Below are 25,259 nucleotides of genomic sequence, written 5' to 3'. Positions count from 1 at the left end.
GCACAGCACCTCTCCTTCTTCTTGCAGAGAGCAGTGCTCTGCCACACCGAGGTGCTCTCCACACCTCCACGCTGCTCGCTTGTCACCTCCTCGTGTCCCTTTCCCCAACACAACGCTGTCCCCGCTGCTCAGTAACGCCCAGCAGAGCCAATTCTCTGCCGGCACAGCTGGAAAGGGCTCACCTGGCTCCTGCTGTTGGCACAAACTGAGCTACAACCAACACACTCCTATCAAATTTGGGTGAAAATAGGGATCTGCCATCCCTGCCACACAACACTACAGGATCGTTTCCCAAAGGAGAGAGTTTGTAAAAACAAAGGAAAAGAAACCAATCTGTACCCAGGTACCCAGCTGCTGCCCATAACACGCCATCACCAGCCAGAAGTTTACATGCACGAGTCAGAGGAGTTTTAATGTTACTTCAAGGCTTTTTGGCTCAGCTGTGACAAAGCCCCCTCTAGCGGCTCACGCTCAGTTGAAGCACTGGGTTATTGATCCCGGCTTGGAGGAAATACCAAAGCTCAGCTCAGGAGACAAGGAGCTGTTACAAATAACAGAACACACCTTTTAAGGTGTTTAGTATCAAGCAGGAGCATCAAAGCAGCAAGCGAATGGAAAAGAAGTAGTTAATATCCATGGTAACAGTGGTAATGGGGTTTGTTTGGCTGGTTTGGGGGGTTTGTTTTGTTTGTTTGTTTTCAAGTTTTGTTTGTTTGTTTCCAAGGTTTGTTTCTTTTCCTCAACTGATTTCTTCTTGGAAAGTTACTTATTTAAAAAAAAAAAAATTAAAAATACTAGCATTCCCCTCCCTTCCCTGGGAACACAAGGCATATATCTATATATTTATATATCTATTCCTGTGTATAAACACTGCTGATAACTGGGACAGCAAAACCTGACCCAGCCAACAAACACCCATAAAGGATATTTGCCAAAAGTTACATCTTAGGGCTTTGGACATTTTTTCCCCCCTGTTTTTCTTTCTTTTTTATTTGTTTTCTTAAACTGCTGACTCTTCCAGTTTAAATGGCATCATTCTACTTGTTACTCGACCTGTTTCCCATCTCCTGAGCAACAACCTGGCAAGGTGTAAGAGCTGGTCTTGCAGAAAGAAGGAGCACATTAGTCCCACCACAGGTACACAAGAGCAAAGCCGGCATGAAAGGGATTGCTGGATGGAAAAAAAACCAAACCAAACCCCGCTGAGCTTCCCAATAAAAATATTTAATGCCTTGTATGTGTTTGGTAGCAGAACTTGGTAATGTTAGTAAGAGAGATTTTTATCTTTTCAGAAGCATGCAACTTCCAAACTCTGATTATTAATCACACAGTCAAATTATGAAAAGCAGGTTAGTTATTTTCAACAAAATTATGACTTGGCATCACAGATGTGGCATTTCCAATTCACAGCCGTTATCATGAGATACAACTGCTGGTACCATCCTAATCCAGTTGTATTTCCCCCCGCTCCCAGCACCCTGCCCAGGAACTCCCTAGGAAATTTGGAGTCTTTGTGTGTAGATCAAAGGCTCGATACCGCACCACCCCCTCCACTCGAGAGACAAACTGCTGTGTGTAACATCACCCTTAAATCCAATTAATACACCAGTAGTAATATTATTAATATCCAAGGGCTCACATCTTCACACCATCAGGTTCTGCACCTTCCACTCAGCAACAGAGAGAGACGAACGTTTTATGAGGCATGATAAAAAAAGTGAAGTTAACTTCACTCCTTGGGATGCACTTCTACAGTTTTAAAGCTTTTCAAACTCTTCATACAAAGGAAAAGCTGAAGTTAAAAACGTAAACATATAAAATTTTAAAATTCCATTTAGGTTATGTAGAACTAGATATATACACACATTTTATTTATTTTTTTTTTAAATAATAATCGAGTCCATTGTCACCCCTCTAGATATAAACTCAAGGTCTTGCTTAATTCATGTTTTCAAATATATCTTAGACCTCTCTGACAAACTTTGCCCAAGATAAAGCTGTGTAAATAGTAATAACTGTACAACAGTCCAAGTTTCCTCATGATTTAGAAAGCAAAATTTTAAGCATGTTTTTCTTCTATAAAGATTCACAGTGACAGAGCTCACGAAATATTTCCAATCAAGAAATTTCTCCATCTGTTTATGACTAATTTATCTGAAATATCCTTGCGTGAAATTATAACTGAAGAACCGATACAAACCAGTAGGTTTTCTTATTGAACTGCACGTTATAGAGGAGACTGAATAGAAAACTTGGTGGGTTTTTTTTTTGCTTTTAAAAAGACAAATATTTTTCTGTTTGTTGCACTAAAGTCACCATCAATCAAAAGCTCTTGTTTCCACGGGAAACAGCAGCAATTAGAAGTGGCCAAATCACAACCATGTGGCAGAAGGACACACTCTCTCCCCGCAGAAGGGAAGAGCTGAAAGTTTGGGACCTGTAATAAGACAGGAGTCAGCATTTCCACTGGAAACAACCACAACCGCTACCGAGACGTCACCAAAACTCCCCAGCTTGCTCTACCCAATATAGAAGCAAGATGGCAAAGGAGATGCCAAAAAGCTACCTGACCGTACGGATCGATGGAGAAAAAATATATTAAAAAAAAAATAATAATTAATCAGCTGATGTATTAAACTACAACTGAATAAAACTTCAGACTGGATACCAGGAAAGTGGGAAATCAGTACAAAGACGGATCGATGGAGAAAAAATATATTAAAAAAAAAATAATAATTAATCAGCTGATGTATTAAACTACAACTGAATAAAACTTCAGACTGGATACCAGGAAAGTGTGAAATCAGCGCTATAAAATTTTCCTTTCAGTGCAGCTTCTCCTTTATGAATGCACTCACACTTACGGTCTCTAAAGCGCTCAGGAATAAATTCATTCTGAGTTAGATGGGGACCTGCCGATAAAAAAAATAAAAGAAAAATCTCAAACTGGGAAGACTTGAGATTTTGTCCTCTCTCCTTGAAGGCCGAAGCCCAGGATTCTTGACGGGTTGTCCTTCTTCCCAAACAGCAGACTGTGGGTCAAGCAATTCATTCGGTAGCACTTGTTTTTTTTTTTTACAAAATGTTCATATTAAATGTTCCCCACGAGGTCAGGTCACACACAGTAGGAGTTTCTCAAACTCCTTTTTCATAACGATACCACCGGATTCTGTAACAGTCACTATTAAAATGGGTAATAATTCTGAAAGAGTTGACATAATGGGGAGAAGGAGGAGAAAATTTAAAAATAAAATCAAAGTTCCCTAATTTTGTTTTGTTAAAGCCATCACATCAGTGTTTCATTTGTTCGTGCTCATTCTCTTCGGAATTGCTCTTCTTCTCACCCTTGTACGTGGAGAGGAATAAGTTTTCTATCTGAGTCAAGAACTCTTCAGCGATGAAGCAGTTTGTCACCTTGCCCAGAGTCTTCCTCATGCACTCCAACAGCTGGTCAAAAGAAAAGGAGATTGTTTCTAAATCGTCACTTTTCCTGAATTTATTTTTTTCCCTGTCTAGCTGTTAAGTATTCCAAAGGGATTTTTATTTATTTATTTATGATTAACACCATACAAAGTGTTCAACTGTACCACAGAGGTTTTAGAAAGGAATGGTCACACAGGAACACATGGGTGATTTAAACTCAATTCTTTAAAACATCAAATTGCACAAGGGCTAAATTCAAGGGTATTTTACCAACCGCTGCTCCCGACTCCCTCAGATGGACACTGTTATTTTCATTGTGTTTGTAAGTTAACAAGCTGCACTACAGAAGTCATTTATTGTGATTACATCTCTAATTTGTAACAAAGTAACTTCAGTTGACTTTTCATAGTTTGCATTTTAAAAAAAACCCTCTTCAATTTAAAAAAAAAAAGCTAAAAATTAAAAGAAGAAAACTTACTTTCTGCAAACAAGTGAGGTCAGAATCTCTGTGAAAGATTTTATCCATGGGGACGCTGCTGTTGAAAGAAAAACAAGAGCAGTGCTGTAGGAAGCAGGGCCACATCTTCATTGAAAGATCAATAATAAAACATGCAAAAATTCTAAACTGGCTATTCTTTAGAATACAAAGAGACACATACCTATGGCAAAATCTGTATTTTTCAATTATCCATCTTGTTTTTTCAAATATTAATTCCCACTGAGGTTCCTCCACCATCTGCTGTACTTCAAATTTGTAGGGCAGGCCTGGAATCAATTGAACATGATTATTTGGTGTTTCTAGTACACTCAATTATTTCTTTTTCAGTTTTAAATGCAACTGGTCACAATCCATTACTGACTGCAGAAGCTCCCAGTCCCATTACTTGCCAACGCTGAGGAGGTTAAAGTAAAAGTACGACGTGTTTTGGATTCCAAATTTAATTTTGGTGGAAACAGGGGAAAAAAGCCGTTCTCCTCCCTGCCCTGGTAAGAAACTACACAGAAATCTACAAGGTAACAAAAATGGCAAAATAAATTGAGTTTTTATACTCGATGTATTCAATTGGAGTCAACATATACAATTGGAGTCAAGTCAACACTGACTCCAAGAGTGTAAGTGGTGCTAAGATCTCTGTGGTTATTATGTGAATAAAAAAGGTTTTTGTTTCTCATGTATGAACTATTGTTCTAGATTTCAGAGGAATTTTGTTCCTAAAGGAAGAAATTCTTCTAGTTTATTGCAGGTGGGGGAAGAGGAATGGGAAGAGCTGAAAGTTTGGGACCTGTAATAAGACAGGAGTCAGCATTTCCACTGGAAACAACCACAACCGCTACCGAGACGTCACCAAAACTCCCCAGCTTACTCTCCCCAGTATAGAAGCAAGATGGCAAAGGAGATGCCAAAAAGCTACCTGACCGTAGGGATCGATGGAGAAAAAATATATTAAAAAAAAAATAATAATTAATCAGCTGATGTATTAAACTACAACTGAATAAAACTTCAGACTGGATACCAGGAAAGTGTGAAATCAGCGCTATAAAATTTTCCTTTCAGTGCAGCTTCTCCTTTATGAATGCACTCACACTTACGGTCTCTAAAGCGCTCAGGAATAAATTCATTCTGAGTTAGATGGGGACCTGCCGATAAAAAAAATAAAAGAAAAATCTCAAACTGGGAAGACTTGAGATTTTGTCCTCTCTCCTTGAAGGCCGAAGCCCAGGATTCTTGACGGGTTGTCCTTCTTCCCAAACAGCAGACTGTGGGTCAAGCAATTCATTCGGTAGCACTTGTTTTTTTTTTTTACAAAATGTTCATATTAAATGTTCCCCACGAGGTCAGGTCACACACAGTAGGAGTTTCTCAAACTCCTTTTTCATAACGATACCACCGGATTCTGTAACAGTCACTATTAAAATGGGTAATAATTCTGAAAGAGTTGACATAATGGGGAGAAGGAGGAGAAAATTTAAAAATAAAATCAAAGTTCCCTAATTTTGTTTTGTTAAAGCCATCACATCAGTGTTTCATTTGTTCGTGCTCATTCTCTTCGGAATTGCTCTTCTTCTCACCCTTGTACGTGGAGAGGAATAAGTTTTCTATCTGAGTCAAGAACTCTTCAGCGATGAAGCAGTTTGTCACCTTGCCCAGAGTCTTCCTCATGCACTCCAACAGCTGGTCAAAAGAAAAGGAGATTGTTTCTAAATCGTCACTTTTCCTGAATTTATTTTTTTCCCTGTCTAGCTGTTAAGTATTCCAAAGGGATTTTTATTTATTTATTTATGATTAACACCATACAAAGTGTTCAACTGTACCACAGAGGTTTTAGAAAGGAATGGTCACACAGGAACACATGGGTGATTTAAACTCAATTCTTTAAAACATCAAATTGCACAAGGGCTAAATTCAAGGGTATTTTACCAACCGCTGCTCCCGACTCCCTCAGATGGACACTGTTATTTTCATTGTGTTTGTAAGTTAACAAGCTGCACTACAGAAGTCATTTATTGTGATTACATCTCTAATTTGTAACAAAGTAACTTCAGTTGACTTTTCATAGTTTGCATTTTAAAAAAAACCCTCTTCAATTTAAAAAAAAAAAGCTAAAAATTAAAAGAAGAAAACTTACTTTCTGCAAACAAGTGAGGTCAGAATCTCTGTGAAAGATTTTATCCATGGGGACGCTGCTGTTCAAAGAAAAACAAGAGCAGTGCTGTAGGAAGCAGGGCCACATCTTCATTGAAAGATCAATAATAAAACATGCAAAAATTCTAAACTGGCTATTCTTTAGAATACAAAGAGACACATACCTATGGCAAAATCTGTATTTTTCAATTATCCATCTTGTTTTTTCAAATATTAATTCCCACTGAGGTTCCTCCACCATCTGCTGTACTTCAAATTTGTAGGGCAGGCCTGGAATCAATTGAACATGATTATTTGGTGTTTCTAGTACACTCAATTATTTCTTTTTCAGTTTTAAATGCAACTGGTCACAATCCATTACTGACTGCAGAAGCTCCCAGTCCCATTACTTGCCAACGCTGAGGAGGTTAAAGTAAAAGTACGACGTGTTTTGGATTCCAAATTTAATTTTGGTGGAAACAGGGAAAAAAAGCCATTCTCCTCCCTGCCCTGGTAAGGAACTACACAGAAATCTACAAAGTAACAGAAAAATGGCAAAATAAATTGAGTTTTTATACTCAATGTATTCAATTGGAGTCAACATACACAATTGGAGTCAAGTCAACACTGACTCCAAGAGTGTAAGTGGTGCTAAGATCTCTGTGGTTATTATGTGAATATAAAAGGTTTTTGTTTCTCATGTATGAACTATTGTTCTAGATTTCAGAGGAATTTTGTTCCTAAAGGAAGAAATTCTTCTAGTTTATTGCAGGTGGGGGAAGAGGAATTTAGAAAGCAATAGACAGCAGGAAACAAGCTCAGAAAATGACTTGCAGAACACAATTCAGTTAGCAAAAATCAGGGAGAAAGAAAAATACCATGAATTTCAGTAAATAGTTAAAAAAAACCCCGAACTCTGCTTCTAAGGGTGGATAAAGTTTCTAAGTATTTTAACTCCACACTGCGATGGGAAATGAGGATAAAACAAGGACACTATCAGTACGGAAAACAGGAATTACTGCACAGATGTGGCCACCACTTCCCTTCCCCACGGAGCACGGAGCCGGTCCCCAGGCAGATGGTGCCCCTTCCCTGCTTCCCCAGGAAAAACCAGAGGGGGAACGGGCTCTGCGAGTGCCTTGCCAAGAAAACCAGAAACCTCAGAGTCTGGATGCAAAAATCAGGACTAAAACAGGGGAAGGGAGGAGGAGAGAGAAGCAGCAGCTGCTGTAACTGTAGACTTATCAGGGGAATTTCCCTCTGTCAGGGAAGGAGGAGAAGATCTGATCATCACTGGAAGCACCACACATTTCATATGGTATTTTCTTAACTATTCGAGGAAGGAACACGCTCCATTTTCATGATTTTTAATCGAGAATTTGTTGATAGGTTGGGATTGGTGCCAGCACATCATTTCATCTCTCACATCTCCTGGACAGCTGGCACGTTTGGTCCTTTGACCTTCCGAGTACCACGTTACTCAGGATTTTCCAGCTGCTGGAGCAGCCGATTCTTCGCTGTCGTGCTTCTGTCTCCTCATCAGAGGATCTGTTCAGATCTTCTAATGCAGCAAAGTGTAAGTAATACTTCTGAAATGCTTATTAAAGCAGTTTCTCTGCTATCCATATGGATCCTATATGTAAATAACAGTGAGCCTTGGCCCAACCTTTTAAGTTCTTTGATGTATTGTGGGAAACACTAATACAGGAACCCAATCTTTTTATACCTGTATATTCCCGTCCTGACAGCACAGACTAGTTGCAGGATTACTTTTTAAGTGAAATTCCTCATTTTGCACAGCACAAGTTACAAACATAAAGATATAAACGTTTCTCAAGTTCAACACTTTTCCCCTTAGGGGGAAAAAGAGGAAAAGAAAAGAAGATGAAAAGAAAAATTAAGACAATGGATAAAATATCGGTACTTACGGTAGGAACCATCAGAACTGATCTCGTCGCTAATTACTAGACAAGTAATTTGAGAATAGGGAAGAGGATTATTGCGATTGTAAGGACTTATAATCATTCCAATGAACATGGCGCCACCCCTGGAGAAGTAACTCTAAAAAAAAAACCAAGACAGAGATGAAAAGAAAAATTAAGACAATGGATAAAATATCGGTACTTACGGTAGGAACCATCAGAACTGATCTCGTCGCTAATTACTAGACAAGTAATTTGAGAATAGGGAAGAGGATTATTGCGATTGTAAGGACTTATAATCATTCCAATGAACATGGCGCCACCCCTGGAGAAGTAACTCTAAAAACAAAACAAAACAAAAAAAAAGCCATTCTCCTCCCTGCCCTGGTAAGGAACTACACAGAAATCTACAAAGTAACAGAAAAATGGCAAAATAAATTGAGTTTTTATACTCAATGTATTCAATTGGAGTCAACATACACAATTGGAGTCAAGTCAACACTGACTCCAAGAGTGTAAGTGGTGCTAAGATCTCTGTGGTTATTATGTGAATATAAAAGGTTTTTGTTTCTCATGTATGAACTATTGTTCTAGATTTCAGAGGAATTTTGTTCCTAAAGGAAGAAATTCTTCTAGTTTATTGCAGGTGGGGGAAGAGGAATTTAGAAAGCAATAGACAGCAGGAAACAAGCTCAGAAAATGACTTGCAGAACACAATTCAGTTAGCAAAAATCAGGGAGAAAGAAAAATACCATGAATTTCAGTAAATAGTTAAAAAAAACCCCGAACTCTGCTTCTAAGGGTGGATAAAGTTTCTAAGTATTTTAACTCCACACTGCAATGGGAAATGAGGATAAAACAAGGACACTATCAGTACGGAAAACAGGAATTACTGCACAGATGTGGCCACCACTTCCCTTCCCCACGGAGCACGGAGCCGGTTTAGCAAAAATCAGGGAGAAAGAAAAATACCGTGAATTTCAGTAAATAGTTAAAAAAAACCAAAAAAACTCTGCTTCTAAGGGTGGATAAAGTTTCTAAGTATTTTAACTCCACACTGCAATGGGAAATGAGGATAAAACAAGGACACTATCAGTACAGAAAACAGGAATTACTGCACAGATGTGGCCATCACTTCCCTTCCCCATGGAGCATGGAGCCGGTCCCCAGGCAGATGGTGCCCCTTCCCTGCTCCCCAGGAAAAACCAGAGGGGGAACGGTCGCTCACACGGGCTCTGCGAGTGCCTTGCCAAGAAAACCAGAAACCTCAGAGTCTGGATGCAAAAATCAGGACTAAAACAGGGGAAGGGAGGAGGAGAGAGAAGCAGCAGCTGCTGTAACTGTAGACTGTTATCAGGGGAATTTCCCTCTGTCAGGGAAGGAGGAGAAGATCTGATCATCACTGGAAGCACCACACATTTCATATGGTATTTTCTTAACTATTCGAGGAAGGAACACGCTCCATTTTCATGATTTTTAATCGAGAATTTGTTGATAGGTTGGGATTGGTGCCAGCACATCATTTCATCTCTCACATCTCCTGGACAGCTGGCACGTTTGGTCCTTTGACCTTCCGAGTACCACGTTACTCAGGATTTTCCAGCTGCTGGAGCAGCCGATTCTTCGCTGTCGTGCTTCTGTCTCCTCATCAGAGGATCTGTTCAGATCTTCTAATGCAGCAAAGTGTAAGTAATACTTCTGAAATGCTTATTAAAGCAGTTTCTCTGCTATCCATATGGATCCTATATGTAAATAACAGTGAGCCTTGGCCCAACCTTTTAAGTTCTTTGATGTATTGTGGGAAACACTAATACAGGAACCCAATCTTTTTATACCTGTATATTCCCGTCCTGACAGCACAGACTAGTTGCAGGATTACTTTTTAAGTGAAATTCCTCATTTTGCACAGCACAAGTTACAAACATAAAGATATAAACGTTTCTCAAGTTCAACACTTTTCCCCTTAGGGGGAAAAAGAGGAAAAGAAAAGAAGATGAAAAGAAAAATTAAGACAATGGATAAAATATCGGTACTTACGGTAGGAACCATCAGAACTGATCTCGTCGCTAATTACTAGACAAGTAATTTGAGAATAGGGAAGAGGATTATTGCGATTGTAAGGACTTATAATCATTCCAATGAACATGGCGCCACCCCTGGAGAAGTAACTCTAAAAAAAAAACCAAGACAGAAACACACAAAGAAAACCACAAACAAGAAATACAACCTTTTTCAGCACAGCATTCTGAAATGAAGAAAAAAAATAGAGTCTGTGTCAATTTATAAACGAAGTGATTTTAAGATGCACTGGAGCAGTAATGCGTGTTAATGTTGTAAGTATCGGGGAGGCTGTTGGGTTTTTCTGTTATTTATTTCTATTTTAATGTACAGAGCAGGGGGTACCTGGTACTTGGCCTGAGTGTCGATGTCCCGTATGGAGGGGTTGGGGTCGAAGGCGGGGTGGGAGTGGTACCACCCGATGACGCTGTACCCGCGGGCAGCCAGCGTCTCCGAGGCCTGCGTCTGGGACACCGGGTCCATCTCGCACTGCAGCCCCGTGCTCAGGCTGTTGCACGGCTCCGCTGCGCAAACCTGCCAAAAAAGCCTCCCTCAGTTCAAAGAAGTTTGAATTTGTAGTATTTTAGAAGCGATACGCCATTCCTTCCTCGTGACAGAGCTGACAGGCCAACACTTGAACATGAGCATAATTCTACCATTCCAGGTCTACAGCAAATAACTTCACCTTTAATGTATTTAACTAGTTGCCCTTCAGAAATCATATTTATATCTATTCAAATTACAGAATTCAGTACGGAAAACAGGAATTACTGCACAGATGTGGCCACCACTTCCCTTCCCCACGGAGCACGGAGCCGGTCCCCAGGCAGATGGTGCCCCTTCCCTGCTTCCCCAGGAAAAACCAGAGGGGGAGATTCAACCCATGTTGAACCTGTTCCAGTGTCTCACCACCCTCACAGAAAGAATTTCTTCCTAGTATCTAATCTAAATCTCCCCTCTGCCAATTTAAAACCGTTACCCCTCATCCTGTCAGTGCACTTCCTGACAAAGAGTCCCTCCCCAGCTCTCCTGTAGCTCCCCTTCAGATATTGGAAGGCTGCTATAAGGTCTCCCCGGAGCCTTCTCTTCTCCAACAACCTCAGCTCTCTCAGCCTGTCAAATTATGTATTAACAGTTTTAATATTTTACAGAAAATGTAAAAAAGACAAACACTTACTTCTACAATTTTATCAGCCTCCGAGTATCTTCCACCCAGCAGCCCTATCACTTCTGCCATAGACACGTGTGAGTGCTAAAAGGATATTACACAACTATTAACATTCAAGCTGTACAATTTCTCCCCGTTTTGATCTGCACACCACAGAACACATTGGCTTCACACCTACTTCTCAGTGACATTCAGAAGGAAAACTTAGGCCAGCTAAAGCTTCCCAAACACCCAGTGTTTCAAATGAAAGCAGACAGAGAAGATGATGTTTGCTTATTATATACATGAAGGTATGTAGTGCATTTGTCTAACGCCTCCATACATGAAGCAATTCCAGCTTCAAAACCGAAGCCTCCGCGGTGCTGAACAACTGCACCAGTTTTGGTACAACTTGTTGTTATTTAAAAACCCCACGTTGCTTTATAATCAGCAAATCAATCCCCAGAGTAGTAGGAAATGAACCCATAAGGTTGCAAAATGGCAGTCTGTTTTAAAATAGACTAAAAGTTTTACAAAGTAACTTCAAGCAATTATACTTAACATACAGTGACATTAGTAACGCTCTTACTAGCGTACAACCATTTACCTTCTAGAAAAACTAAGTGCTATATAAAAAAAATTAATTTCTTTAAGGGCCTTTAATACTCAATTCTCACTCCTAGCTCTGAATGGAAAGAAGTTGTGTATTTCTCAGTCTTTTGATGCTGCCCCTTAAAAAAAAAAAGTAACACAACATACACATCGCAGCTTTTTGAAAGATAAAATGTAGTCCTCACCAAATCCATTATTAAAAGTGCTTCGGAAGACACTTTCACCTGAAAAGGTTCCTGAAACGATAAACACAACAGTGAGTATAAGAAAAGCAGTGTAATTAGCAAAGCATTCTTGACGATTCTCTGGTAGGTACATACCTGTTTCTCTTCAGTGAACAAACAGCACGGTATCAGCTGAAAGGGATCAAAGGAACTATAAAACGAAAGAAAATGTCTCTAAAGATGTAGGACAGTCAGGAAACTGTTTCAAGTTTCCCACTGTCTCCTTGGCAGGAGGAATAACTTTGTTTTCTTTCCTGGATTTTCTCATCCCACACTAGAACGACTTCCACTGAATATAGAAACTCCACTATCCACACTTGTGAAATTTAACAAAAAACATTTGAAATGCATACATATTATTTCAGATCGTGATACATATTAATGACTTGCAGCCTTACAGCCTGACACAACCCAAGATTTTTGTTCCATTTCTAGATGATCTACGTTTGAACACGGCGTACGTCACACAATACCTTTTTATTTGTCTTGAACCTTTAGAAGATTTTGCAGGTTTCAGTTTTTCTTCCTCTCTTCTTCTCGCTAATTCTTCAGCGGACAGATGCTAAAACAATTTTAAAAAGATGAAATCTGTCTTAATGTCTTAAGTGTCCCTTCAGTAGCGATTCCAAAAACCAGCCCAGAATAAATTCTTGCCATTAGTGTCCTCTTGATACACTCTCAGTTTGTGTGGGCTACAGGACTACGAGACAGAGGGAACAGCCGTAGCAGAACAGTGTGAAAGTAATGACAATCAGAGATCTCCTCCACAAAACCATCCATGAGAGAATTCTTACATCCTCAAGTCAATCAAATTCAGTAAAATCACAACAGCCCATATCACAAACCACGCACAAAGCCAAGCGTGATAACTAAGGAGAAGATGTGCCACTACAACCCATGGCCAGAATTTATCCTGACTCCTCTTAAGGGATGAGGGTTTTCAAACTTTATTTCCACCTTGAACCCCTCCAGGGATGGGATTCAACCCATGTTGAACCTGTTCCAGTGTCTCACCACCCTCACAGAAAGAATTTCTTCCTAGTATCTAATCTAAATCTCCCCTCTGCCAATTTAAAACCGTTACCCCTCATCCTGTCAGTGCACTTCCTGACAAAGAGTCCCTCCCCAGCTCTCCTGTAGCTCCCCTTCAGATATTGGAAGGCTGCTATAAGGTCTCCCCGGAGCCTTCTCTTCTCCAACAACCTCAGCTCTCTCAGCCTGTCAAATTATGTATTAACAGTTTTAATATTTTACAGAAAATGTAAAAAAGACAAACACTTACTTCTACAATTTTATCGGCTTCCGAGTATCTTCCACCCAGCAGCCCTATCACTTCTGCCATAGACACGTGTGAGTGCTAAAAGGATATTACACAACTATTAACATTCAAGCTGTACAATTTCTCCCCGTTTTGATCTGCACACCACAGAACACATTGGCTTCACACCTACTTCTCAGTGACATTTAGAAGGAAGACTTAGGCCAGATAAAGCTTCCCAAACACTCAGTGTTTCAAATGAAAGCAGACAGAGAAGATGATGTTTGCTTATTATATACATGAAGGTATGTAGTGCATTTGTCTAACGCCTCCATACATGAAGCAATTCCAGCTTCAAAACCGAAGCCTCCGCGGTGCTGAACAACTGCACCAGTTTTGGTACAACTTGTTGTTATTTAAAAACCCCACGTTGCTTTATAATCAGCAAATCAATCCCCAGAGTAGTAGGAAATGAACCCATAAGGTTGCAAAATGGCAGTCTGTTTTAAAATAGACTAAAAGTTTTACAAAGTAACTTCAAGCAATTATACTTAACATACAGTGACATTAGTAACGCTCTTACTAGCGTACAACCATTTACCTTCTAGAAAAACTAAGCACTATATAAAAAAAATTAATTCCTCTTTAGGGCCTTTATTTAATACTCGATTCTCACTCCTAGCTCTGAATGGAAAGTTGTGTCTCTCTCAATCTTTTGATGTTGCCCCTTAAAAAAACAATAGTAACACAACATACACATCGCAGCTTTTTGAAAGATAAAATGTAGTCCTCACCAAATCCATTATTAAAAGTGCTTCGGAAGACACTTTCACCTGAAAAGGTTCCTGAAACGATAAACACAACAGTGAGTATAAGAAAAGCAGTGTAATTAGCAAAGCATTCTTGACGATTCTCTGGTAGGTACATACCTGTTTCTCTTCAGTGAACAAACAGCACGGTATCAGCTGAAAGGGATCAAAGGAACTATAAAACGAAAGAAAATGTCTCTAAAGATGTAGGACAGTCAGGAAACTGTTTCAAGTTTCCCACTGTCTCCTTGGCAGGAGGAATAACTTTGTTTTCTTTCCTGGATTTTCTCATCCCACACTAGAACGACTTCCACTGAATATAGAAACTCCACTATCCACACTTGTGAAATTTAACAAAAAACATTTGAAATGCATACATATTATTTCAGATCGTGATACATATTAATGACTTGCAGCCTTACAGCCTGACACAACCCAAGATTTTTGTTCCATTTCTAGATGATCTACGTTTGAACACGGCGTACGTCACACAATACCTTTTTATTTGTCTTGAACCTTTAGAAGATTTTGCAGGTTTCAGTTTTTCTTCCTCTCTTCTTCTCGCTAATTCTTCAGCGGACAGATGCTAAAACAATTTTAAAAAGATGAAATCTGTCTTAATGTCTTAAGTGTCCCTTCAGTAGCGATTCCAAAAACCAGCCCAGAATAAATTCTTGCCATTAGTGTCCTCTTGATACACTCTCAGTTTGTGTGGGCTACAGGACTACGAGACAGAGGGAACAGCCGTAGCAGAACAGTGTGAAAGTAATGACAATCAGAGATCTCCTCCACAAAACCATCCATGAGAGAATTCTTACATCCTCAAGTCAATCAAATTCAGTAAAATCACAACAGCCCATATCACAAACCACGCACAAAGCCAAGCGTGATAACTAAGGAGAAAATGTGCAGCTACAACCCATGGCCAGAATTTATCCTGACTCCTCTTAAGGGATGAGGGTTTTCAAACTTTATTTCCACCCGAGTATATATTTTTCAGAAAGTGTTAGAATTATTAACCACAGTTACTCAAAACATTCTGGAAGCAATTGTTAGAGATACATATCACTGAAGGCTGCAAATTTAAGTGGATTTCTATACAGGAAAAATAGAATGTTTACAGTTTGTCACCTTTGGTATATTTTAAAATGGTAGGAACGGACAAACAGATATTTTCTTTCCAAGTCTTCTATAAAACATTTAACATTTGTATGAATTTTCCTAAGCACTTCATAAGCCACAGTATTTCTGGGGATACTGCTAGTGGCAGAATTAATTATTGTTATTCTCCTGTCCCCTCCTGTTAGCTTTAGGAAGGCAGTTAACTGTAAACAAAGGGTCATGAAATCTCCTACAAGACAAGCAAAGAGCTTTACAGGCAAAAACCAGTGTAGGGTGGTACATACAATGGGAACGTCACTGGAAATACCACAGTGCAGTTGTGTTTATCAGCAGCATAAAGATGTACCAGCTGCTCCATTATTTTCCAATTATTGCTGCCACAAAGAGAGGTTAAGCACCTCGTACACGAGCGTTTCCCTTGTATATTCGATGCAACACCACCTGGTAGCAAATTAGCAAGAATTAATTCTGTAAGGAAAGTTTAATAGGCGGAAGGGTTACCTCAAATGTCTGTCCTTCCAGGTCCTTTGCATCGCACCAGTTTCCCCAGGGGTCTCGCACTCGCCGCCGTCTCGTGCGCTGCAGGGAGCAAACCACTGGGAGTCAAGCGTCACGCTCCCGAAAAACCTGCACTCACTTCATTTAATCAGCCATAGGAACATCCTCCACAAGGTTACTGCCACATGAATATTACTAACACCCTGCCATATTTCCAGAAAAGCAAGAGCACCCTGGGGTTCTGCAGAATTAAGCAGTTCACAGGCTGTCATGAAATATCACCAGGGAAGGTTTCTGTTTTTAAGGCTGCAAAGCGTAACACCTGGTTGATGCTCCGTGGATCATCAGCTCTGACAGCAACGGTGCATTATTATCCAGCTCTGAATTATAGCTCAGACAACACTAAGAGCTATAAAACCACTATGTTCACATCTAGTGCACCCTACACTTCTTTATATTTCAATTTATTTGTTTTTAGTGGGATCGATGTAGTTTTCCTCTCATCAACTGATTTATCTTGCTGTGAAGTACTTAAAAAATGCTACATTAATTGCAAATATGAAAATTAAATGTGGCAGGCCTTGGTAATTCATGTAGTTATAAATAAGTTACTACTAATTGTGGGCATAAGGCTCTCAGAAAGTCCTGTCCTATATGCTTAACAGTTCAAATGCAAGCAACTTGATCACACACACTGCTATTTTCTGGCTAATTCAGGCTAATAAATTCCAGAGAGGTGGGGAGGAAGGGTGGGGGCTGCAGGGAACAGACTGAAACACAACTGTAGTTAAGTAATTGTACAGAAATCAAATGTGTAAGACAGCAGAAGCCAGGGCAGACACCTCTCAGAGCAGGACTTGTACTTAGACTGACACTCTAATTACCAGGCTTGCTAATGAAACTGCAAACTCGACGAGAGGAGAATTTTCCTGAGATGCTCTGGCTTGAAAACGGAGATCAAAAAGACCTTCTCCGTGCTGGAGGTTTTTTTGCTGCCCCCACCCCCCCAACACCAAAAGGTACCATGGACTGCAGGCGCTGAGCGAGCTGGTAGGCCTCCACCGTGTCTTTGCCTTCCTTGGAGCGGGTTTTGTCAGCCGGCTGGGGTCGGTTATAGACCGCCTGTTCTGGGGGGTACAGAAGAGACAGACACTCTACTTAACAAAGTATGAAGCCACTTAGTTCTGGTACAGAGCCAAGAACAGTAGATAAGTCGTAATGACAAACGCCATAAGGAAAAAAGCAACAAAAAAACCCAATCTCCTGATGGTCCATCACTGACGGGTTATACAGCCCTCTCCCACTACCACAGCACTCGTAAAACAGGAAAGCCTCCCTCCTCCTTGCTAATTTATTTCAGACAAAATATATTTGCAGGCTGTTCCTCCTCTCCTCGGGGACTGTCATCCAGCTTTGCACCAAAATCAATCCAGAGAGACTCAACCAACAGCTACTTATAGGTGTACATATATTTTCAACATCACCTAATTTTAGCATTTGAATCTTGTAAAAACTAGCCCTGAGGATGAAGACATTGGCTTTTATTTAGGAAATGGTTCTAATTCAGTATGGGATAAGAAACAATATTTGAATTCTGTGTTATGCAGAGAGAGGGCAGAATTTCAGATACAGCAGGTTACCAGGGAAAAAAAATAATCCAACACTGGACACACAGAAAAGCACAAAACAAAAACCCCACCCCAGCAGCTGGTGTGCAGTAAATGTAACGGGGAGAGGGAGTGAGATAAAAAAGGTCCTCTGTAAAACTAGAAACCTTAACCCTGTAAGAAGGTTACAAACTCCTCTAGAATTTCAAAGGACAGGAGAGAAGATCTGCTCAGAAGGTCCTTCCCAGTAAGGATTAACCTGTCCCCTTCTGTGCAAGCAGTCCTTCACCATTAATACCACAACAGGCCACAGCCACATAGGCTGGAACACAACTATACCAACCACAGTCCTAACAAACATTCTCTTCTAAGAAATGTAACAACAATTACTATTTAAGACATTAAGATCACAGAGATGTTGGAAGATTATCCATGTGGATGCTTGATTCCGATTAAGTGGAGTCATCCACACTTCACGGCTTTTCTTTTAAACACAGATCTATTAACCTTAATCTTTACCCTTCACAGGAAAATATTCAGTTTAATGAAAAGTAGTGACAGAATTTAAGTTCTGAATTGATTCCAATAAAAATATCTTTACCACAGCCAAAGTTAATGGCCCCTATTAACTCCAAGTAGGTGTGGATCCGTCCAATGCAGTTAACATCCCCGCAGTTCTTCAGGCCTGGACGTACTGAAGTCTTATTCAGGTATTTGGGTTTGCATCTTTCCCTAAAATAAAGTACAGCACATTGTCAAACAGTAAAACAAAACATGGAGGAAGGAATTGTGTGACTTGAACACGCCTGGTGCCAGGAAGCACTGAATTACTCAGAAGTACTACGATACTGTCAAACTGATCTAAGAACGTCTGCATTAGGTTAGTCTAAAGAGCTCCAATAATCATAGGCTTCCTTGGCATAATAAATAAGCCTGGTTTCACACTCTATGCACTTACTACTTGCTTCTAAACTCATGAATCGTTTCAGTTCAATGCTTCTTGGAAGGGGAATTTTAAATAAAATGGAATTTTAGAGCTTCTTTGCAACTAGAAGCAGCTGTCAATGAGTAAGAGAACTGAATGACGAGAGTTAAACTCTCTAATTCTTTCTACTTAAAACCAAAGTAACCAACACAGTGAGGATGCAAAACAAAACTGTTAACAGAACAAACTGTATTTTGAGCATGCGGCCACAAATCACTCAAGTTCTTTAAACTGATTCTCTGGAGATGGAATATAAAATATTCAAGAGCACAAGCACTACTCCAAATTGATTCTTAATTTGAAGTATTTTTTTGGTCAACATTATTTGCTCCAGCACAGACTATTTCTTCTAGCTGCCCTTCTGTAAAGGCAGTTTTACAATGCTACAGACCTCATTATGGAATTAATTTTATCGATTATTTTGAGGAACCATTTATTAAAACCATATATGCGTTCTTACATAGAGGATGACAAAAATTGGAAGCAAACAACATAACCAAAATGGATGCAGCTTGTTCTGATATAGGACACTCATTTTCATAATGCTTCAAAGTCTTTTCATTGTTTAGCTTCCAGAATACCAGGGGGGGAAAAAAAAAGGAAGATGCAAAAGTAGTATTAATAAACAGAGCTGTCCACTGGCAATCTTTATAATGCTACCTAAAATTAATTCTCCTCTTCTCATAAGTAAGCTGTTGGTACTAAGTAGTGTTTTAATTACAAAAAAAGCAGGCCATGAGTCATCTTAATCACTTATTTCAGTAAAGATGTAAAAATTAATGCATCTTACCATTGATCCAAAATATAATTCCTAATTTTCAAATAACGCTCTGGTGTTTTGGCCTGGCGCCCTTCAAAAAATTCGGGAATAGCTTGCTTTTCTTCTTCCAGAATGATGCTTCTGTCAACCTCCACTTCTTGATCAGGGGGCTTAAGCTCCTCCGCTTCCTCCTGATGATCTTCATCCACTTGGCAGGGAGAAGGAAAAAGCAATCCATTATCAGTCAGGTCCCTCTGTTCCTCATTAGGCTCCCCATCAGTTACTTGTCCAGTGCCGTGAGATGTTACTCGTCTGCCCTGTTCAGCTTTCTCAATAAAATTATTGCATTGCTGGTAATCTAAATTCACTGATTTATCACCATTCAGGTGCTGAGAACACGTTGCTGCAACACCTGGAAATACCAACGCATCCACCGTATCTTGCTTGGTGTGTTGAGGATCCTCTTTAGGTAAAGAAATTGCAGAACTGTGTCCAACAGATGAAAGAGCAGGTTCCGTTCCTTTCGTTTCTTCAAGTGGACTTTTTGAAAGAACAGATAATTCAGATTTTCCAGTTTCTTGCTGGAAGGTAGGAGAAATTAGTTCATCCATGTCGTCGGTTATGTCTACTTCTTCATCATCAGACAGCTTTTCAATTTTCACTGCATTCAGGTTGGGGTCTGCGCGGCCTCTCAAGTTTCCAGACGACCACGCTTCTACCCTTATCCCATCTTCAATGGGAAGACTGCTACCACACTGGCCTTGCTCTTCTTTTTCAGAATCACCATTTTTTGCCTTTGGAAAAACAAAATACTTTTAGGACGGAAAAACAAATCAAATCCCTCCACCTTCCGAATAATCAGAACTATTTGACTTGAACAGCAGACACTCTGAAGCGTTTCTCGCTCATCTTACCCTTTTAATACATTTTATTCCATTGCAACTGACTTTCATGCAACATTATAGGTTTACTTCTAGCCTAAGTGTAAATGAGTTATGTATTTCGGTTCATAAAAACCCCAACTGACAGTAGTAATTTCTTTTTAAATGCCCCTGAAGTCTCAAGTGAGGCTAATGCTAAAAATACAACACACAGCTGAAACAGCTGTAGAGTGGGAAAACAAATATTTTCAGACTAACCACCAACAGTATAAGAGACTACAACTACATTTATGTTTAGTTATACCAGCAATAAAAATACTGAAGGCATTCTAGGAATTTGAAATCACGTCCAACCTCGCATTTAAATCTGCAAATAAGCATATTCCACTTTTGTGAATATGGGAATAAACAGAATATATACTCTAACAACAGTACCCTGAAAAGACAGGTTAACATCAAGCTACATGTACAACAGCAGGGTTGGCAAACAGCCTTTTTGCTAATGACAGAGCTATTCCACTTACCTTGTTCTTAAAATACTGCCGAGCGTAGCTCTTCACTTGTAGCACAGTACGGCTTCCAATCAACTTGGCAATTTTTGTCCACCGGCGGCCAAATTTCACCTAGTCCAACAAAGCACATTTAAAGTTACCTGAACTCTAACATTCCAGACATTGCACTTTATGTGCCAAAAAGAGTTTTAAAACTCAATTATTCACTACAAACGCACAAACAGTACAGCAAACCCAATGCAAAGAACCTCCCTATATGTATTCCATCAAGAAGAAAATAAAATGTAGTCTCTAAAGATGTTACAATAGTAGTTAAAGGATTTCACTTTATTAACTGATTTGCATAGTGTATGCTTAACTACAGCATTATGATTATACAATTCATAAAGCTGTATATTTGAGGTATTTTGTGATCTCAAATTGTCATCAGCCTCACACGAACAAAATCTAGTAAACAAAGCTATTTTGTGGGATTATTTAATATAAATCTGATTTATCATTACACTCTTAGGAAGTGGCAGTTATTTTTGATACTGTAAGTACAAAAGCAGAAGCTGATTTATATTCATTCTTATTTTGTTAATTAAGATAAACTAATGACTTCTATTCAAAATATTACATATATAAAAAAACTTACCAATCCTTGCTCAAACAGTTCTTTTTCCTCTGTTGTCCACTTTAATGAGTAGCTTGCTGATTTTGTAGGTGATCGCACCCTAGGAAAATAGGAAACAGAAGTTAGTGCTTTCTTAACAATATATATTCCCAAATCCCAGTAATTGAAGGCAACTCTGACTGCAGGACGGTGATCGCACCCTAGGAAAATAGGAAACAGAAGTTAGTGCTTTCTTAACAATATATATTCCCAAATCCCAGTAATTGAAGGCAAGGAGTACTCCCCATCTTCTGTAAAACTCAAAGGTATTGTTTTAAACATGAATGTGGCTGATAAATGAGATATCAAGTCATGTCACCTTCTCCATCATAAAAGAAGATCCAAGGCAACACAACACTCACCAGTAACTAATGGTACAAAAATACACAGAAGGCGCGAACAGAAAAGTTCAGGCAAAAAAGCCAACAAGAATTAACAAGTTTTGGGTTGGGTTTTTTTTTCATAAAGACCAATGTTCTACAAAAAATAGGCTACAGGCCTATTGTTACACACAACAATATTTCTTTGCATTGAAAGGTGTCTTAAATAATTTTGCAGAGCCAAACGAGAGGAACTAAGGAACTGAAACTTTTTTTTTAAATAGTGTCCAGTAATTTAATAAAAAACAGATACCACTCTTAAAAATGCAATTTAATCATTGAAAGGTACGTACATGACTTTTCCTGTTTTCTTATGTGGGCTGCAAATAAAAAACAAAGTGAAAATGAAAATTAATAATTGCAATGCTGCTGCATATCTCAGCAATTAACCTCATTTTGGAAGGGCTATTCATTTCTTCTCATCTAACTGAGAATTTTTCCCCCGACACAGCTTACCTTTTCAGAGATCTTTTCTCTGCTTCCTTTTGATTGAGCCATATTTTTTCAGAAAGCGACTTATTAGACAAATAATATCTGAAACAGTTACTAAGTAAGTTTTTGAAGCATCAGAGCATATATTTGTACACGTGAGGATTCTAATCATCGTATAACTTCTACTGGTTCATAATGATTGTGTAGAAGCAAGTACTGCACTGCTTTCAAAACTGAATACACACAATTTCACACACTCCTACTCGTTTAATGCATAAGGAAGTGACATTTGACAGCCAAACCCCTGTGCTAACTTTACTTGCAGCAAATTAGATATCCTGTTTCTACAACAGCATTTTTCTAACTTAAAAAACATAATAAAGGAATTTTCAGCATACTGATACCTTATTTTCAAATTAAGCCTAAATAATTTTCCTAATAATATTAGGAAAAATTAACTGCTTTATTTTCTTGTTCCTCTACTACTGACTACTACTACACTCAATTACAAAAAGAACATAGAAATAAATTAGCCTGTGATTATTATTGAGATAAGTTACCTCGTCTGCTGAGGTCAACTTATGCCAGAAATGCTACTAATGGTAAGACTATTTCGGACAACACCGCTTTAAAAAAAGAGGAGGAAAATAAAAAAAGCAGCAGCTGTTCCTTCCCGTTTCCATCTTGCACACAAGTATGAATGGAGCCAGACAAAATCCAAGAGTAAACCAGGCCCAGCGAAGAACAACCCAGCAAAAAGAACTAGCTGTTTTCAGCCAGGTCAGCTGTTTGAAACCATACAAATGGCTGCATCAGCACAACGAATAAGCAGCTGAAGTGGGGACAAATATCACTATTTTTGGTGCCAGTGTCAGCTTAAATCTGACAAGCTTTAGAGTCATCTTCCAAACAACCAGAAGCACCAGAGGAAGCTGCAGGAGCCAAAGGATTAATTCAGGGGTCCTCCCTGACTTCTGCAATCTACCTACAAAATTTCAGGTGCTTCAGTCACCTTAACAAGCAAAGATTTGTCCAGTTCCTTTGGAAACAGGAAGTTTTCTATCGTTCTAGAGAAAAAACATACAAGTAAATCAGCAAAAGGATACTCTTCTTCCAGCAACATTTTCTCAATGACAGCCCTATTCTCTTCACTGATGCTGCTGTCCAACGTCCACGGCTGCAAAAAATACAAATATGTTTTAATATTTTCATTCTGTCACAATGTTAAACTTCAGTATCAAGAATCAATATATAATAGCTTCTAAGTAAGCAAAAAGCACTGCTTAAAAACCTAAAAGAGCACATACATGGAATGAAAAGAACGGAGGAAAGAGAAGTTCTGATAACCTTGCTAGAAGTACCGTTCATTTAAAACATACTTACAAGACTGTTATCAGTTCTCCAAGATGAATCAAGATAGTGATCCTGCAGCAAGCTTGAAGCTGTGTTTTCATGATCTCTGAAAAAGATTCCAGTGTTCAAAACAATGCAAACTGACATTCAGAAAAAAATGAATGCTCTCAGAGTGAAAATAATGTGTAGTAACAAAAATTTTAACAGATGCCAGAATTAGACACTAAAACTAAAATCATACATTGCAGACTACTATATCATGTTATACTCTTGTAATATTTCATCAGACTTAGCATAAATCCCCCTCAGTAAGACATCTTTTCTAGTAATCTCAGTAGCAACTCCTCACCTACCTCACTGCAGACTGTATGAGATACCAGTGAGGCCCTGAAGAGTAAAAACTTTCATCCAGAAAGACTGAAAGCAGGAATGTAATTTGTGTAAAATATAAACAAACGAAAGAAGCCAGAATTCTATGGATAATTTAAAAAGTGTATTTTTAATTTTAAAAGCAACATTGAGTTCTATTATCTCCACTTAACATTTCTACATCTTTCCCCCAGTAAGGTAAAAACACTCCCTTATAAAGAAAAATCTGATTTCCTCCTGAGGAAAGCTCATACTTACACAAGATTTAATAGAATCCTATCATATGGGGTTGTTAGTGCTATTACAGACTTCATCCAGATTATGCTTGATCTTTTTCTGTAAATAACTACTTATTACTTTTAGAAAGCTACCACCGATTAACACCATTGATCAACTTTCTTCTATTCTGATGCAGCACAAAATCTCCTTCGTAATTAATGTATTTTTTTTGTCATTCTTTGCTTCCTGAATGCTCAGACTTAACTAAAGACTAATTTATCCCTTGCAGTGCTACTAAAATTAAATTCACTTACTGTTCTGAACTGCTTTGTACCAGCAGTTCAAACATCTCTTTACAGGTAAGGATAAATCCTCACGTACAGCCAGAAACCAGTACAATTCCCGCTTCTTTTGGAGCATTTAAGAAACAGGTCAGATCAATAGTCCCTTTGCACAGTATTGTGTCTCCAACAGTGGCAACGGCAGATGCTACTCCAGGACAGCACGTGAGTCCAGCCACCATCTGTGACACCATTCTCTAATACTCACAGAATCTGCAGCTGATAGATTTGAAGTGTTTGCTTCTCATTACTCGCTTCAGTATCTGTTTACGGAACCCTTGTCCATTAATTTGTTGAATCAGTTTTCTGACCCTCACTGCACTGTTTTCTGAACCCATAGAATGGTTTGAGTTGGAAGGGACATTAAAGACCATTGAGTTCCAACCCCCTGCCCTGGGCAGGGACATCTCCCACCAGACCAGGTTGCTCCAAGCCCCATCCAGCCTGGCCTTGAACTCCTCCAGGGATGGGGCAGCCACAGCTTCTCTGGGCAACCTGTTCCAGGCTCTCACCACCCCCACAGAAAATAATTTCTTCCTAATATGTTATCAACACTGTACCTTCTACCTATATGTTTTTAAAGAAGCCTCCCAGCAGCCTCACCACCTAGTGTCCCTACTTCATGTACTGCTGGATCCTTTGACAGCAGCTCTGCATTCACCTCACCTCACGGATTTCACACGCCGCATTCTCACTGCCCTGCCTGATGATGATCAATATTAGCGCTTCTTCTCCCCCTTCCCCCCCGCCCCCAGCTCAATGAGACTTCAAGGTCTCTCCCCTGAGGCCCCAGGCGAGCAAGGCCCAGCAGGGGCAGCCCCCTCAGCCAGCGGGGGCGGCACCGCGCGGGGCTTCGGGGCCGCCCTCCCCTTCGCCGCCCCCTCACAAACAGGCGGGGGAGAAGGGACGCGCTCCCCACAACCACCAGCCCTCCGCTCACCCCGCCACCGCCTCCCCGGGCGCCGCCGCCGGGTCGCCTTCGATGTCCACCTCCAGCTCCTCCGACGCCGCCGCCGCCATGACACCGGCCGCCGCCGATCTCGCGAGAAGAGGCGGGAAGCGTCGCGCG

General features: G+C 39.7%; 2 protein-coding genes across 3 annotated transcripts; both read right to left on the bottom strand.

The window, feature by feature from the left end:
* Positions 1–1,203: 1,203 nt before the first annotated feature.
* LOC106886316 (histone H2A deubiquitinase MYSM1) lies at positions 1,204–25,259 on the bottom strand. Its single transcript, XM_014939110.1, has 21 exons — positions 25,131–25,259; positions 23,292–23,367; positions 23,015–23,085; positions 21,933–22,010; positions 21,770–21,796; positions 21,079–21,157; positions 20,454–20,552; positions 19,079–19,842; positions 17,905–18,035; positions 16,720–16,823; positions 15,700–15,777; positions 14,574–14,662; positions 14,197–14,251; positions 14,062–14,112; positions 13,292–13,366; positions 10,372–10,560; positions 10,006–10,138; positions 6,232–6,337; positions 6,051–6,108; positions 4,707–5,596; positions 1,204–2,437 (listed from the first exon to the last, which is right to left on the bottom strand). Exons 1-20 carry the CDS (start codon positions 25,208–25,210, stop codon positions 5,441–5,443), a joined length of 2,499 nt encoding a protein of 832 aa, XP_014794596.1. The 5' UTR covers positions 25,211–25,259; the 3' UTR covers positions 1,204–2,437; positions 4,707–5,440.
* LOC106886315 (histone H2A deubiquitinase MYSM1-like) lies at positions 2,701–4,629 on the bottom strand. Of its 2 annotated transcripts, none has more exons than XM_014939109.1 (3): positions 4,083–4,629; positions 3,902–3,956; positions 2,701–3,447 (listed from the first exon to the last, which is right to left on the bottom strand). In XM_014939109.1, exons 1-3 carry the CDS (start codon positions 4,157–4,159, stop codon positions 3,292–3,294), a joined length of 288 nt encoding a protein of 95 aa, XP_014794595.1. In that variant the 5' UTR covers positions 4,160–4,629; the 3' UTR covers positions 2,701–3,291. The 2 variants fall into 2 exon arrangements, with proteins under 2 accessions (XP_014794595.1, XP_014794594.1); XM_014939108.1 differs by having other exon boundaries at positions 3,902–3,959; positions 4,083–4,623.

Source organism: Calidris pugnax, unplaced genomic scaffold (assembly GCF_001431845.1).
Source record: "Calidris pugnax isolate Ruff unplaced genomic scaffold, ASM143184v1 scaffold18, whole genome shotgun sequence".
Classification (NCBI taxonomy): domain Eukaryota; kingdom Metazoa; phylum Chordata; class Aves; order Charadriiformes; family Scolopacidae; genus Calidris; species Calidris pugnax.
Note: the sequence above shows the minus strand (reverse complement) of the source record. Positions and strands in the feature narration are given on the sequence as shown.

What these genes read in the sequence shown, in the direction of transcription:
- LOC106886316 (XM_014939110.1), bottom strand. Translation starts at nt 25,210, where the DNA reads ATGGCGGCGGCGGCGTCGGAGGAGCTGGAGGTGGACATCGAAGGCGAC. An exon ending in CCCGGGGAGGCGGTGGCGGG is followed by an intron (nt 23,368 to 25,130) that starts GTGAGCGGAGGG and finishes AATCTTTTTCAG; the next exon opens with AGATCATGAAAACACAGCTT. An exon ending in CAGTTCTGATGGTTCCTACC is followed by an intron (nt 6,338 to 10,005) that starts GTAAGTACCGAT and finishes AATTGATTCCAG; the next exon opens with GCCTGCCCTACAAATTTGAA.
- LOC106886315 (XM_014939108.1), bottom strand. Translation starts at nt 4,159, where the DNA reads ATGGTGGAGGAACCTCAGTGGGAATTAATATTTGAAAAAACAAGATGG. An exon ending in AAATACAGATTTTGCCATAG is followed by an intron (nt 3,960 to 4,082) that starts GTATGTGTCTCT and finishes TTCTTTCAACAG; the next exon opens with CAGCGTCCCCATGGATAAAA. An exon ending in ACCTCACTTGTTTGCAGAAA is followed by an intron (nt 3,448 to 3,901) that starts GTAAGTTTTCTT and finishes TCTTTTGACCAG; the next exon opens with CTGTTGGAGTGCATGAGGAA.